Here is a 14,274-nt window from a genome sequence, read left to right on the forward strand (position 1 = left end):
AACTTTCATGTACAGATTTTTGTGTGTCTTCATGTCACTGGGGAAGATGAGCAAGAGTGCAATTAATGGACATATGATAATGGCATGTTTCCAGAAAAAAAAGAAAAGAAAAGAAAAAACTGCCAAAATGCTTTCCAGACTGTCTGAACCATTTTACATTCCACCAGCTATCTCTGAATGTTCCAGAGTCTCCACAACATCACCAAAATTTGGTGTTGTCACAATTTTTTTGTTACTATTTTTAGACAGTGTCTCGCTCTGTTGCCCAGGCTGGAGTGCAGTGGTGTGATCTTGGCTCACTGCAACCCCCGCCTCCCAGGTTCAAGCAATTATCTTGCCTCAGCCTCCCGAGTAGCTAGGACTATAGGCACACACCACCATGCCCGGCTAATTTTTTTTTTTTGTATTTTTAGTAGAGACGGGGTTTCACCATGTTAGCCAGGCTGGACTCAAGCTCCTGACCTCAAGTGATCCACCCGCCTTGGCTTCCCAAAGTGCTGGGATTACAGGAATGAGCCACCACACCTGGCAACAATTTTTTATTTTAGCTTTCCTAATAGGTGTGTAGTGATATCTCATTGTAGTTTTAATTAGCATTTCCTAATGACTAACAATGTTGGGCATCTTTACATGTGCTTATTTTCCGTGTGCCTGTTGTCAGGCCTGAGGGCCTCGTCCATCATTGTGAAGGGGAGTGCTAACCTTCTCTCCTTTCATACAACACGTATGTGCTTATTTTCCTTCTATGGATCCTGAGTGAAATGTCTCCTCATGTCTCTTGCCAGTTTCCTGCTCAGCCTATTTGTTTTTATTGTTGAGTTTTGAGAGTTCTTTATATGTTTAGGTAGTGCTCCCTTGGTGAATACATGGTCTGCAAATATTTTCTCCCAATCTGTAGTTTGTCTTTTCCTCTTCTTAACAAGGTCATTCACAGAGCAAAACCTTTTATTCTTGATGAAGTCCAAATTATCTATTTGTCCTTTTATGGACTGTCCTTTTAGTGTTTGTTCTGTATCTCTGAATAGCCCTAGATTCAGAAAATGTCCTTCCATTATTTTTTCCATAAGTTGCATGGCTTTAAATTTCATGTTGTAACCCCTATTTTATTAACTTGTAAGGTATGAGACTTCGGTCAAAGTTTTGTGGGTTTTCTTCAACTTTTATTTTAGATTCAAGGGATACACATACAGGTTTTCTACTGGATTTACTGTATAGGTTTGGGGTATACATAGTTCCCATCACCCAGGTACTGAGCTTAGTACCCAATCATTAGTTTTTCAACTCTTGCCTCCCTTCCTCCCCTCCCCCTAGTAATCCCCAGCTTCTGTTGTTGCCATCTTTATATCCATGCATACCTGATGTTTAGCTCCAACTTATAAATAAGAACATGAGGTATTTGGTTTTCTGTTCCTGTGTTAATTTGCTTAGGATAATGGCCTCCAGCTGCATCCATGTTGCAGCAAAGAATGACCTCATTCTTTTTGTGGCTGTGTAGTATTCTACAGTGTATATGTACCACATTTTCTTTATCCACTCTACAGTTGATGGGCACCTAGATTGAGTCCATGTCTTTGCTATTGTGAATAGTGCTGCAATGAACATGAGAGTGCATGTGTCTTTTTGGTAGAATGACTTTGGGTTTTTTGGTTTTCTGGTTTTGTTTTGTTTTTTGTAATGAAATTGCTGTGTTGAATGATGGTTCTGTTTTAAGTTCTTAAAGAAATCTCCAAACTGCTTTCCACAGTGGCAGAAAGAGTTTACATTCTCACCAATAGTGTATAAGCATTCCCTTTTCTGTAGCCTCGCCAGGATCTGTTGTTTTTTACTTCTTAATCATAGCCATTCTGACTGGTGTGAGATGTTATCTCATTGTGGTTTTGACTTGCATTTCTCTGATGATTAGTAATGTGAAGCATTTCTTTATATGTTTGTTGGCCACTTTTCTGTTTCCTTTTGAGAAGTGTCTATTCATGTCTTTCGCCCATTTTTTAATGGGGTTACTTGTTTTTTGCTTGTTCAATTGTTTAAGTTCTTTAGAGACTCTGGATATTAGACCTGTGTCAAATGCATAGTTTCCGAATAATTCCTCCCATTCTGTAGGTTGCATTTTTTCTCTGTTTATAGTTTCTTTTTCTATGCAGAAACTTTTTTCCTTTCTTTTTTTTTGCGGGATTAATTGGGTCCCACTTGTCAATTTTTGTTTTCATTGCAAGTGCTTTTGAGGACTCAGTCATAAATTCTTTCCCAAGGCTGATGTCTGCAGTAGTGTTTCCTAGGTTTTCTTCTAGTATTCTTACAGTTTGAGGTCTTACATCTAAACCTATGATCCATCTTGAGTTAATATTTGTATATGGTGAAAAATAAGGGTCCTATTTTATTCTTCTGGCTTATGGCTAGCCAGCTATCCCAGCATCATTTATTGAACAGGGAATCCTTTCCTTGTTGCTCATTTTTGTGACTTTTTCAAAGATCAGATGATTGTAGGTGTGTAGCTTTATTTCTGGGATCTCTATCTTTTTCCATTGGTCTGTGTGTCTGTTTTTATGCTAGTACCATGCTGTTTTGGTTACTATAGCCACAAATCTTAAAATCTCATCATAATTTGAAGTTATGTTTCCTTTTCCTTATAATGAATCTGCTAATTCAGTAGACTCATAGTTTTTAAGGTTTTAACAAATTGGCCTAGTCAGGTAATCTGCTGTTTTGTTCCCCAACCAGGTTCCCAATTGATATTTTCTTCACACCGAAGCAGGAAGGAGATGTGAACTTTAATTTGATCTGCAATGTGAAAAAGAAAGTCCACCCTCTGACATTAAATGTCAAGGCCGAGGGCTACGCTATGAATGCAGAGATTAAGTGCAAGGACAGGACAGGCTCCATCACTCTGTTGACTCCCAACCAGACTAACATTGTCAACTTCTATGAGGTAAAGGTGTAAGAAGACCTTGCTATCTATCTCAGCTTCCATTTTGACTGGGGAAAGTAGTAAAAATGAATGTGAACTGAGTCTTTCTGCTTCAAATGCCAGAGAGACCAGGAAAGCAGAAACACTCCAAGAGCAGCTCTATCCCCAGAATGTATGTAGATATGATGCAAATGCTTTTCTTATTTTGTTTTCAGGGGGATGGAGAGATGGTGGGGAGGGGAAATAGTGCTTGTGTTAGATATACAGGAACTACCTGCATTTGACTACCAACAAAGGGCTAAGAACTAAATTGCCACTTTGCTCTATGAGATATTGAGAGAACCCCAACACTTAGTAGCTCTTGCTGGAATATCTGACTCCATTAAGCTAAAGATAGTCATCTGCCATCCTTATTTCCCAAAGGATATTTTTCATCAACATGTTACAAATGCTGACCCCAGACAAAGGAACTATGGTTTGCATTCACTGCTCTGTTCTCTGTCTCCTAGGTGGAGTTAAATGAATGTGTCCAGTGTGAATTCAACTTTATCAACACTGGAAAGTTCACCTTCAGCTTCCAGGGAGAGCTGTGTGGCTCCAAAGCCTTGCTGCAGTACTTGGAATTTTCACCCATCGACAGCACTGTGGATGTAGGGCAGAGTGTACATGCCACCCTGTCTTTTCAACCATTAAAGAAGTGTGTCTTGACAGACCTGGAACTCAGAATCAAGGTGAGTCCATTTAACATTGTCCAAACTCCAAAAGTACTCTCAGCATGCTGCCTTGGCAGGTTGATTCTCCTGTGTGTTCTTTGTCTTCTCCACGTGTTCAGAAGCTCCTAGAGGGTAGCTGTGTTGGACACAGCCTCACAATGTCTAGTACAAAGGCTTCATCAATGGTTAGGTGGCTGGGGAGTAAGTGTGGATTGAAAAGCAGTTACATTGCAATACATTCACCCATTAAAATAAATAAGAGTGATAGACGGGGCAGGGAAAGAATATGTACAACATTTTCTAAGATGAATTATTGAATGAAGAGAAAAAAAAAACAAAGAATGGTGATGTCATCAGGAATGGCAGAGAAGGACATCCAAAATGCTGCTCTTCAACAGCAATGAGACTACTGGAAAAAATTTTCGAAGTCAACTTTTTCAGAACTCTGAAAATTAATGATAGGCTTTCAACAATTCTAGGAGTACTTATTCAAGAAAAATGGCTGAATACCCATAAGGACAGTAAGTTTTGTGGTATTTTGATTTACCCTATTCTTTCCCTCCTCCCTCATCCCAGGTCTGCAGTAACCTTGAAAACCAACAATTTGGCAATCAAAGTGAAAGTCAGCAGTCAATTAGATCCTGGAGGAGGTAGAACAGATTGGAACTCCCCAAAAGCCCCCATTCTAAGAGAATTGTCACTATTTGACCTGTCTAGAAGTTCAGTGGAAACCCCCCCTCACAGGGATAGCTTTTATTTGACCTGACTCCAGGCTTGCTCAAAAACAATCAGTTGTAATTGTTTAACACTGCAGCTGACTGAGGGAGCATTGACCTTAGGGGCAAACAAGAAGTTCATTGAAAAATTTTAAGGGAGAGGCTGGGAAGAAGATATTCATGGGGGGCTCTGAAAAGCTTCAACATATTCCCTGGAATCTAGACAGTCATGCATGTATAAGATGTGTGTACCTCCAGGCTGTGTTACTGCTCAGGAAAGACCTGAGAAGGCCCTAAGCTCTTATCCCTGACTAACCTTTAGGTCCCGGGAAAGACAAAGCAGAGTTGGCAACTGCCTGCCTGAGTGTCAAAGTCATGTCCCGCCACGCACACACAGCCCCTTCAGCAAAAGCTGGGAGACTTACTGGTTCCAGGCATTTAAGGAAATCTCTGTTCAGTCATAAGCTGACCACTAAACTAACTGAGCAGAAACTTTATTGGCCATGCATAAATAAGAATATAGACTTTACTGAAAAAGTCACTAAACAAACTAAGAGTTACAAACAGTAACCAACCCTGTTGGAGGGATGATCTGATTTTCAGAGTTGCCACATTTACTTTTTAAAATCTCCAGTTTCCAACTAAAAAAAAATGAGCCATGAAAAGAAACAAGAAAATATAACTCATATACAGGGAAAAAAGCAAAAAAGCAAAAAAATTTTCTCTGAGGGAGCCCAGATGTTGGACTTAATAGACAAATACTTGAAATCATCTATTTAAAATATGTTCAAAGAACTATAGGACACCATGTCTAGATAACTAAAGCAAAGTATAAGAACAATGTCTCACCAAATAGAGAATATCAATAAAGATATAGAAATTATAAAAATATACATTTTGGAGTTGAAAAACATAATAGCTGAAATGAAAAATTCGCAACAGGGGTTCAGTAGCAGATTTCTTATGGCAAAAGAAAGAATCAGCTGTGGCAGATGGGATAAAATTGTTGAAAAGAAAAAGAAAAAGTCAGCAAAGTTGAAGATGGAGCAATTGAGATTATCCAATATGAAGAACCAAAAGAAAAAAGAATGAAGAAAAATGAACAGAAATTCAGAGTCCCATAAGAGATTATCAAGCATAGCAATATATATGTAATGGGAATCTCAAAAGGAGAGAAGAGGGAAAATAAGAGAAAGAATATTTCAAGAAATAACACCCTAAAACTTCCCAAATTTAATGAAAACAATTAAATATCCAGAAAGTTCAATGAATTCCGAGTAGGATAAAATCAAAAATTCCACACCTAGACACGTCATTACCAAACTGTTGAAAGACAAAGACAGATAATCTGGAAGCAGAAGGATTAACAGCTGGTTTCTCTTTAGGAACTTTGGAGGCCTGAAGACAGTGGGATGACATATTCAATGTGCTGAAAGAAAAAGAAATTATCAACAAAGAATTTTATATCTAGTAAAACTATTTCAAAATAGTTCCCATTATTCTGCCAGTTTGGGGGAACTAAACCAGGACACTCTCAGATAAATAAAATCTGAAAGAATTCATCACTAGCAGACTGGCCTATAAGAAATAATAAAGGGAATCCTTCAGACTGAAATGAAAGGACACTAAAGGATAACTCAAATCCACATGAAGAAATATAGAGCACCAGTAAAGGTAACTGCATATATTATATAAAATCAGTATAAATGTATTTTTTTATTTATAACTTTTTCTATCTGATTTAAAAGACAATTCTATACAGCAATAACTATAAATCTGTATTAGTGGGCCTAATATAAAGATGCAATTTGTGTCGTAATAGCACAAAGAAAGAGGAAGTAACAGAGCTATATAATAGCAAAGTTTTGCCTGTTATTGAAATTAAGTTGTTATTAACTCAAACTAGATTATTATAAATGTAGGTGTTAATTGTAATCTTCCTTGCAACCACTAATACAACAACTCAAAAGAATATAGTAAAACAAATAACAAGGGAACTTAAATGGTACACTAGAAAATATCTGTTTAACACAAAAGAAGGCAGTAATAGAGGAATAGATGAATAAAAAAGACATAATTGACTAGTAATTTTTTTAAAAAAGACATAAGATATATAGAAAGCAAATAGAAAAAAAGACATAAATTTTACCTTATCAGTAATTACATTAAATTTAAATGAGTTAAACTCTTCAATAAAAAGATAAAAATTGGCAGAATAATGGGAAAAATCATGATCCAACTATGTGCTGTCTACAAAAGACTCACTTTGGATTCAAAGACACAAATAGATTTAAAGTAAAAGGATAGAAAAATAAATATCCTTTATTTAAATAGTAACCAACAAGAGCTAGAGTACCTATGCTAATGTTAAACAAAATAGACTTACAGACAAAAACTATTCCTAGAGATAAATAAAGACATTTTATAATGATCAAAAATTATTCCTAGAGATAAATAATTTTATAATGATAAAAGGATCGCTCCATCAAGAAATCATAGCAATTATAAACATGCATGTAAAAACAGAGTCCCAAAATACATGAAACAAAGCAGACAGAATTGAAGGAAGAAATAAACAATTCAACAATCATAGTTGGAGATTTCAATACCTAGTTTTAAACAGTGGATATAACTAGACAGAAGGTCAGCAAGGAAATAAGAAGACTTGAACAGTACTATGAAAGCTCTAGGCCTAACAGACATATACAGAGTATTTCATCTAACAACAAGAGAATAGACATTCTTTTCAAATGAACGTGGAACATTGTCCAGGATTGGCCAGATATTAGGCCATAAAACATACTTCAATAAATTAAAAGGATTGAAATCATGCAAAGTATGTTCTTCAACCACAATGGAAAGAAATTTGGGATGCCCCGCCTAACACATCATCCTTATCAAATCCTCAGGAAGAAGGTGATTGATAGAATGATGGGGGTAAAACCACTAGAACCTGTCTTCATCTGTTTTGTGCTTCTATAACAGAATACCTGAGACTGGGTAATTTATGATGAATAGAAATGTTTAGGCTCACGGTTCTGGACCCTGGGAAGTCCAATGTCAAGTTGCCAGCATCTGGTGAGGGCCTTATGGCTGCATCACAACATGGCAGATGGCATCACATGACGAAAGGGCAATGGTTGGGGGAAGAAAGGTCGGGGGTGGGGCAGGAGGAAGAGAGAGAGAGCAAGAGAGAGAGAGCAAGAAGGAGTGAACTTATTCCTGCCATAGCAAACCCACTCCTACGATGATGGCAGAAGTCCATTCATGAGGGCGAGCCCTCATGACCAATTACTTCTTAAAGGTCTCACTTCCCAATACCATCACAATGGCAACTAAATTTCAGCATGAGTTTTGGAGGAGACAAACGTTTAAGCCGTGAAAAAATCCAAGGTGTGTCACTGGCCATTGAGAGTTCAGGAAGCTCCACTGGAACTCAGCAGCAAAGTCGCAGCCATCTTCTCTGAGAAAAGCCCAGTTTGTGGCTTCAGAAGAGACCTATTCCTTTTGAGAACTTTTTCAGAACTTACATTTCTTAGAGCAAACAGAAATATAACATGTTACAAGATCTTTCTACTCTGGTTGGCAGAAGAGTTGAAGGTGATAAATTTACATCCTTTTCATTGAGTCAGCCACAAAATGTTAACACTTTAAAAGCCTTGGACATTTACCTATGTAACAAACTTGCATATCCTGCACATGTACCCCTGAACTTAAAAGTTGAAAGAAAAGAAAAAGAAAATAAAAGCTTTGAATAAGAAAATGTTTTGAAATTTATAAAGTTGTTTATGATAGCTTGTACCAATGACCGCTGACTTATTCTAATAATGTTTAAAATGAATGTTTATTCTAATAATGTTTATTCTAATGATGCTTAGAATGAATAATAGATAATTTATTTGAAATCAATTATCGATTTGTGAAAATTCACATTATGAGGAGTTTGTGAAGAGCAAATTAAGTTCATGTACCAATGAGTCACATGTTACCTTGTGATTGAGAGTCCAGATGATGACCTGTGCTCTTTCCATCTTTCCACTCTTTCATCCTTGGCATATTAGCCTTGTTCTCCTTCTTGTCATCTCCTGGTCACAACATGACCATTTTACCTGATGTCCTATGTCTGCGTTCCAGAGTGAAAAGAAAGGGGAAGAGCATGAAGGCAAAGAACTTCCCCAGCAAGGCTTTGCCTCTTTATTCAAGATAAAACACCCTCTTGTCCTCTTCTGTTTACATCTCAGTGACTAGAACTATGTCTGATGGCCATCCTGAGCTTTAAAGGAAGGTGTAAAATGAAGCATTTGCACCTAGGCACATTGGCATCCAATCAGAGTCCTGCTAGGAAAGAAGCCATGGGGAGTGGATGTTGGGTAGTAACTAGCAGTTCCTGGTGTGCCCCTGGACCTTCAAGCTGAATCATTGCTGCAAGAGCAAAGTGGGAGGCAATGTAGGGCCTGATTACAGAGGAACTTTTCTTCAATACACAAACTTCTAACCTACTAAATCAGAATCTCTGGAAATGGCACCCTGAGACCTGTATTTGTTAAAGCACCAACTGCTTTCCAGCTTAACCTGAGGACTTAAGAGCCCTCTCCTCCTACTTCTTCTAATTATGGTCCCCCTGCCATTTCCTCCCCACAGATCAGCCATGGTCCAACATTTATGTGCAGCATCTCAGGCTGTGCTGTGAGCCCGGCTATTCATTTCTCCTTCACCAGCTACAACTTTGGGACCTGCTTTATCTATCAAGCTGGGATGCCCCCATACAAACAAACCCTGGTAATTACCAACAAGGAAGAAACACCTATGAGGTAAGCAGGCTTCCCAGAGCCTCCGGATGATTCTGCAGCTGCTTGTGGGCCCTACAGACTCCACACAGGTGAAGCCCTGCCAAGACGGAAAAAAAAAAATAAATGATTATGGGAAAGAGTCAAACATAAGTGGATATGAATCCTGGGTCCCTGTCCCCACAAGTAACACTAATACTTGGATAGCCATGAGCTACCCTGCTAAAAATCCTCTTTGTGAAGTACGTAGAGCAATTCCAAATGACCTAATGAGAGCTTTTGTGACTTCCATTTATTTTCTCATGTAATAGACTTGGAAACTGAAGTTTGAAGGGTTAAAAGGTAAATTTCTCTGGCCAGTGGCTTTGCAATAAATAGCAGACCTGTACTGAGCCTAAGCTTTCTGATTCAAATCCAGCCTCTCGGCACCATCCCTGTGTGGGATGTTCTAGTCCAAGGTTCCAGGCCCCATTGAAGACCTAACGAGATAGAATCTCCAAGGGCTGGCCCAAAGACCTGTGTTTACTCAAGTCTGTCTATCAGTACTTTAGAGAATTTTCCATAATGATGAAAATGTTGTATTATTGCACTGTCGAATATGGTGGCCTATAGCTGAATGTGGCTTCTGAGCACTTAAAATGTGGCTAGCGGAACTAAAGAACTGATTATTTATTTTATTTTAATTAATATTAATTTTAATAACCGCAAGTGTCTAGTGGCCACCATATTGGATAGCACAGATCTAAGTTCAAATTTTAACTCTTCCCTAGTTGTTTGACCTTGGGCAAATTTTTAAAACGCTCTGTGCCTCTGTCTCCTTGCCTGAAGTGGTAGTCATAATAATACTGTCTATGACCGGGCGCAGTGCTCACGCCTGTAATCCCAGCACTCTGGGAGGCCGAGGCGGATGGATCACGAGGTCAGGAGACTGAGACCATCCTGGCTAACACGGTGAAACCCCGTCTCTACTAAAAATACAAAAAAAACTAGCCGGGCGAGGTGGCGGGCGCCTGTAGTCCCAGCTACTCGGGAGGCTGAGGCAGGAGAATGATGTGAACCCGGGAGGCGGAGCTTGCAGTGAGCTGAGATCCGGCCACTGCACTCCAGCCTGGGTGACAGAGAGAGACTCTGTCTCAAAATAATAATAATAATAATACCATCTGTATAAGACTATTAGGATGATTAAATTAGTTCACGTAGGAACAGTGCTTAGAACACTGCCTGGAACGTAAGAAATGCCCAATTATTGTTAGTCGCTGCTGCTGCTGTTGTTATTATTAGTACCCTGAATATTAAATCATAAGTGTGTCATGTAATTTGAAATACTAACTTTAAATCTTATCTATCTATACTCCTTCTTGCATGTTTAATGTAATCTCAGTCTTACTTTGCTTAAGGTATTGAGCTCTATATGTTGGCCTAGCTAGACTCCTTCTCTACAGACTGTAAGGCAGACAAGGAGAGGTTGTAATGGAGAGGCCTAGTGCCTTCCTACTCACGTGTGGAGCAGGGTGGACATGATCTTTTAAGACCCCTTCTAGTTGAACAATGAGTCATAATAATAATAGCTCACTTTATGGAATATTTCCTCTGCACCCTATTTAATGACTGTTTCAGTCACTTTATCTCATTTAATCCTCACAATAGCGCTAAGAAACAGTTATCACTACTCCCATTTTACAGATAAGAAAACAGAGACCCATGTGGGCTACATAACTCTTCTGAGATCGTTTGGGTAATTAGTGATAGAGCGTGGATCCAGACTCCTTTCTGCCTGACTCTAGAGCATACACTCCTCCCTACTGTGCTTTGTCACCCAATTACTTCTGGAAGCACTTCCTTCTTATGAGAGGGTCCAAAACCCTCTTGTATAAAACCATGAGATGCATTATCAAGAAATCAAGAATCAGGCTGGGCACAGTGGCTCACACCTGTAATCCCAGCACCTTGGGAGGTCGAGGCGGGCGGATCATCTGAGGTCAGAAGTTCAAGACCAGCCTGGCCAACATGGTGAAACCCCATCTCTACTAAAAATACAAAAATTAATTGGGCACAGTGGCACACACCTATAATCCCAGCTACTCAGGAGGCTGAGGCAGGAGAATCGTTTGAACCTGGGAGGCAGAGGTTGCAGTGAGTTGAGATCATGCCACTGCACTCCAGCCTGGGTGACAGAGTGAGACTCTGTCTCCAAAAAAAAGAAAGAAAGAAATAGAGAATCGTTAGAGTGAAGAATATTGGGCAAAGGGTGATGAGCCTTGAGTTTGAAACCCAGTTCAGCCAGGGTCTCAGGATGTGACTTGGAGCAACTTGGTTGTGCCTAAGAGAGCGTGGGCTGGGTCATTGCTGACCTCCCTTCCAGCTCTTAAATGACTTATGTGACTCTAGGACAGCAGGGCAGGAAACCCATCAGTGTCCAGCCCAAAGAGACAAGGAGACGGCATCTGCCCCCTGGGTCAGACTTCTTGGAGCTTACGCCTCTTCCTCTTGATTTTCTGCAGCATAGATTGTCTGTACACCAACACCACTCATCTCGAGGTGAACTGCCATGTTGATGTGGTAAAGCCAGGAAACACACTGGAGATTCCGATAACTTTTTATCCTCGAGAAAGTATCAACTATCAAGAACTCATCCCCTTTGAAATCAATGGGCTCTCACGACAAATGGTCGAAATCAAAGGGAAGGGTACTGAAATGAAGGTAACAGACAGTCGGGAGGCCTTCAGGTGTGGCACCCTCCTTTCTACCCTTCTCAACCTTCTTTGCCCCCCAGAACCCCTTCACCCTTCCAGCCCCTCTGCTTCTCTGCCCCAGGCTGCTCTGTTGGAGGTCAGCCAGTCCCACTGAGATGATGTTCCTAATAACACAAAGGGGCAAATCACCAGATCAGACTCACTGAATCATAGATCTTATTCAATACCATACTTTACTGTATCAAAGGATACAGGTAATCACAGACACTAGAGAAATATTCTTTTTCTTGGAGAAATTTGAGACTTTCAGACTCAGTACCCCAAGTATATCCTTTTCCTCCTGCATCAGTGCATGTTTGTTTTCAGGTTTAATAGATACCATTTTTAAGCAATGTACACAGACACGTGTTTCAGTGATGGAACATCTTTCCTTAACACCCCATTGATTAGCATTCTTCAGCCAGCCACAGATCCCTGGATGATATTTGGTTCAAGGCATTCCTTTTACCCAGCCACTCTGGATAGAAAGGAAATGGTCATATTCTGCTGCTCATTCATTTCCTTCTCGTGTCTACTAAACACATAAGGTGCTTGTCTGGTGGGATTATCTGTATTGTAATAGAAGGTTTTGCAAGATTGAAATCCTTCCAAGACTTTCAAGAATGCATAGCATATTTCGGCAACCAGGGGAGGGGTGTATTCCTGGCAGCCTTCCCATCAAGCCATAGGAGCAACAGGATATTGCCAACTCATGGGTCTAGACCCAAGCTAGAGACAAGGTCTCTTCTGATGCCATTGATTCATTCATTTTCCTATTGGTCTTTCGCTTGTTTATTTAGCACCCATTGTGTATTGGATACTTTGGGAAGATGCAGAAGTGACTTTCACATATTCTCAGACATCCAAGAGCTCATGACTGGTGGGAGAGACGCTCTTGCCTTTTTAGACAAAATGGAAACATGTGACTGGGTTTAAAGATAGTTGGGTGGAGGGGTACAGTTTAGTGACTGACCACATGACAGTGACCAGGGGGTGCTGCCCATTGTGGGTCAGGGCCATTCTGCAGGGCAGGCTCAGCCTGGCCTTGGCCTGACCCAGGCACTATTTTAATCAGTGTCTTACCTGAGGACTTGGAAGCATAACTACTTTTCTCTGCTTCTGTTGCCACTGTTCTAATCCAACCACCATCATCTCTCCCTCCTGCTTTCTTTCTTGCCCTCTTCAAGCCCATTCTCCATAAAGGAGTCAGAGCTCTCTCACAAACACTCCATACTTCACTGATTTCCCATTGCTCCCAGAATGAAGCCCAGTCTCCCACTTCTCACTCGGCGATGGCCTATAAGGCCTTGCAAGACCTGACCACCTCTCTAAAGTTGTCTTCTCAGGTCCTAGCTCCCAGCCTCAGGCCTTGACTGGGCCACTCCCTCTGGCTCAGGGCCTGGCCACAGGTTATCTCCCTGCCTTAGGTTGTTCCCCAATTCCACACTCACTCTGGCTGAAACCGCCTAGCTCATGCCTTTCTTTAGCTCTCAATGTATACATGCCATCTTCAGAAAGGCCCCCTGAGCCCCCTAGCCTAGTTTCAGCCCCCTGCAATATGCTCTCAAGGTGCCCTGGGATTTTCCTAAGTATATTTTAACCCAGTTGTACTTGTATAATTGTGTGACGAGTAGTTCAGTGGACACTTTAGGCACTTAAATGCTTATTGAGCAGGGAAATGCCCACCCAATATGAAGAAGTGAGGGCACAGAAAAGGAAGGAACCACCCTTCCCTCACCAGAGAAGACATGTAGTGTTTATTTTTCTCTTTAACTAATGAACTCTTCTTCCTACTCTTTCTTGTCCCACAGATTTTAGTCCTAGATCCACCCAACAGGATTGTGAAGTTGGGAGCTGTCCTACCAGGGCAGGTTGTGAAAAGAACAGTTTCCATCATGAACAACAGCCTGGCCCAGCTCACATTTAACCAGTCCATTCTGTTCTCAATTCCAGAACTCCAGGAACCCAAGGTTGGTGCTCAGAGGGGCTCCTAGGGGCCCCTTCATGCTCCCTGATGATGAGGACGGCCATGCTGGCAACACAAGCAGCTCACATTTCTTATGTATCTGTAATGTGCCAGACCATTCATTCTAAGAGCCTTCCCTGTGCTCTGTCTGTTCATTTTCACAAAAACAGTATAGGGCTTTACACGGTGCACTAGTCCCATACCGTTTTTGTGAAAATGAATATTATTTTCATTTTGCATTTTCATTTCATTTTCCATGTCATTCATTGTCATTTGTTTATTTACATCTCCATTGTGTAGACAGGCCAGTTCTCTATTTTTGTTCATTTCAGGTGTTTCTCCTTAAGCCTTTGTGTGCATCCATGACTTTATGCTTAAGATACATTCCTAGACTGGGCTCAGTGGCTCACACCTGTAATCCCAACACTTTGGAAGGCCAAGGCAGGTGGATCACA

The 14,274-nt window shown here is 40.5% G+C and overlaps 1 protein-coding gene and 1 pseudogene across 1 annotated transcript in view; one reads left to right on the top strand and one right to left on the bottom strand.

Moving 5' to 3' along the window:
* HYDIN (HYDIN axonemal central pair apparatus protein) overlaps nucleotides 1-14,274 on the top strand; it is a 390,515-nt gene that overhangs the window by 344,679 nt on the left and 31,562 nt on the right. Inside the window, exons 73-77 of the mRNA XM_023210374.1 lie at nucleotides 2,719-2,926; nucleotides 3,415-3,636; nucleotides 8,976-9,145; nucleotides 11,623-11,821; nucleotides 13,665-13,823. Coding sequence (XP_023066142.1) covers nucleotides 2,719-2,926; nucleotides 3,415-3,636; nucleotides 8,976-9,145; nucleotides 11,623-11,821; nucleotides 13,665-13,823 — 958 coding nt within the window. The remainder of the gene's footprint in view (nucleotides 1-2,718; nucleotides 2,927-3,414; nucleotides 3,637-8,975; nucleotides 9,146-11,622; nucleotides 11,822-13,664; nucleotides 13,824-14,274) is intronic.
* Nucleotides 609-724, bottom strand: LOC111541509 (annotated as a pseudogene).

The sequence above is a fragment of the Piliocolobus tephrosceles genome, chromosome 17, assembly GCF_002776525.5.
Source record: "Piliocolobus tephrosceles isolate RC106 chromosome 17, ASM277652v3, whole genome shotgun sequence".
Classification (NCBI taxonomy): Eukaryota; Metazoa; Chordata; class Mammalia; order Primates; family Cercopithecidae; genus Piliocolobus; species Piliocolobus tephrosceles.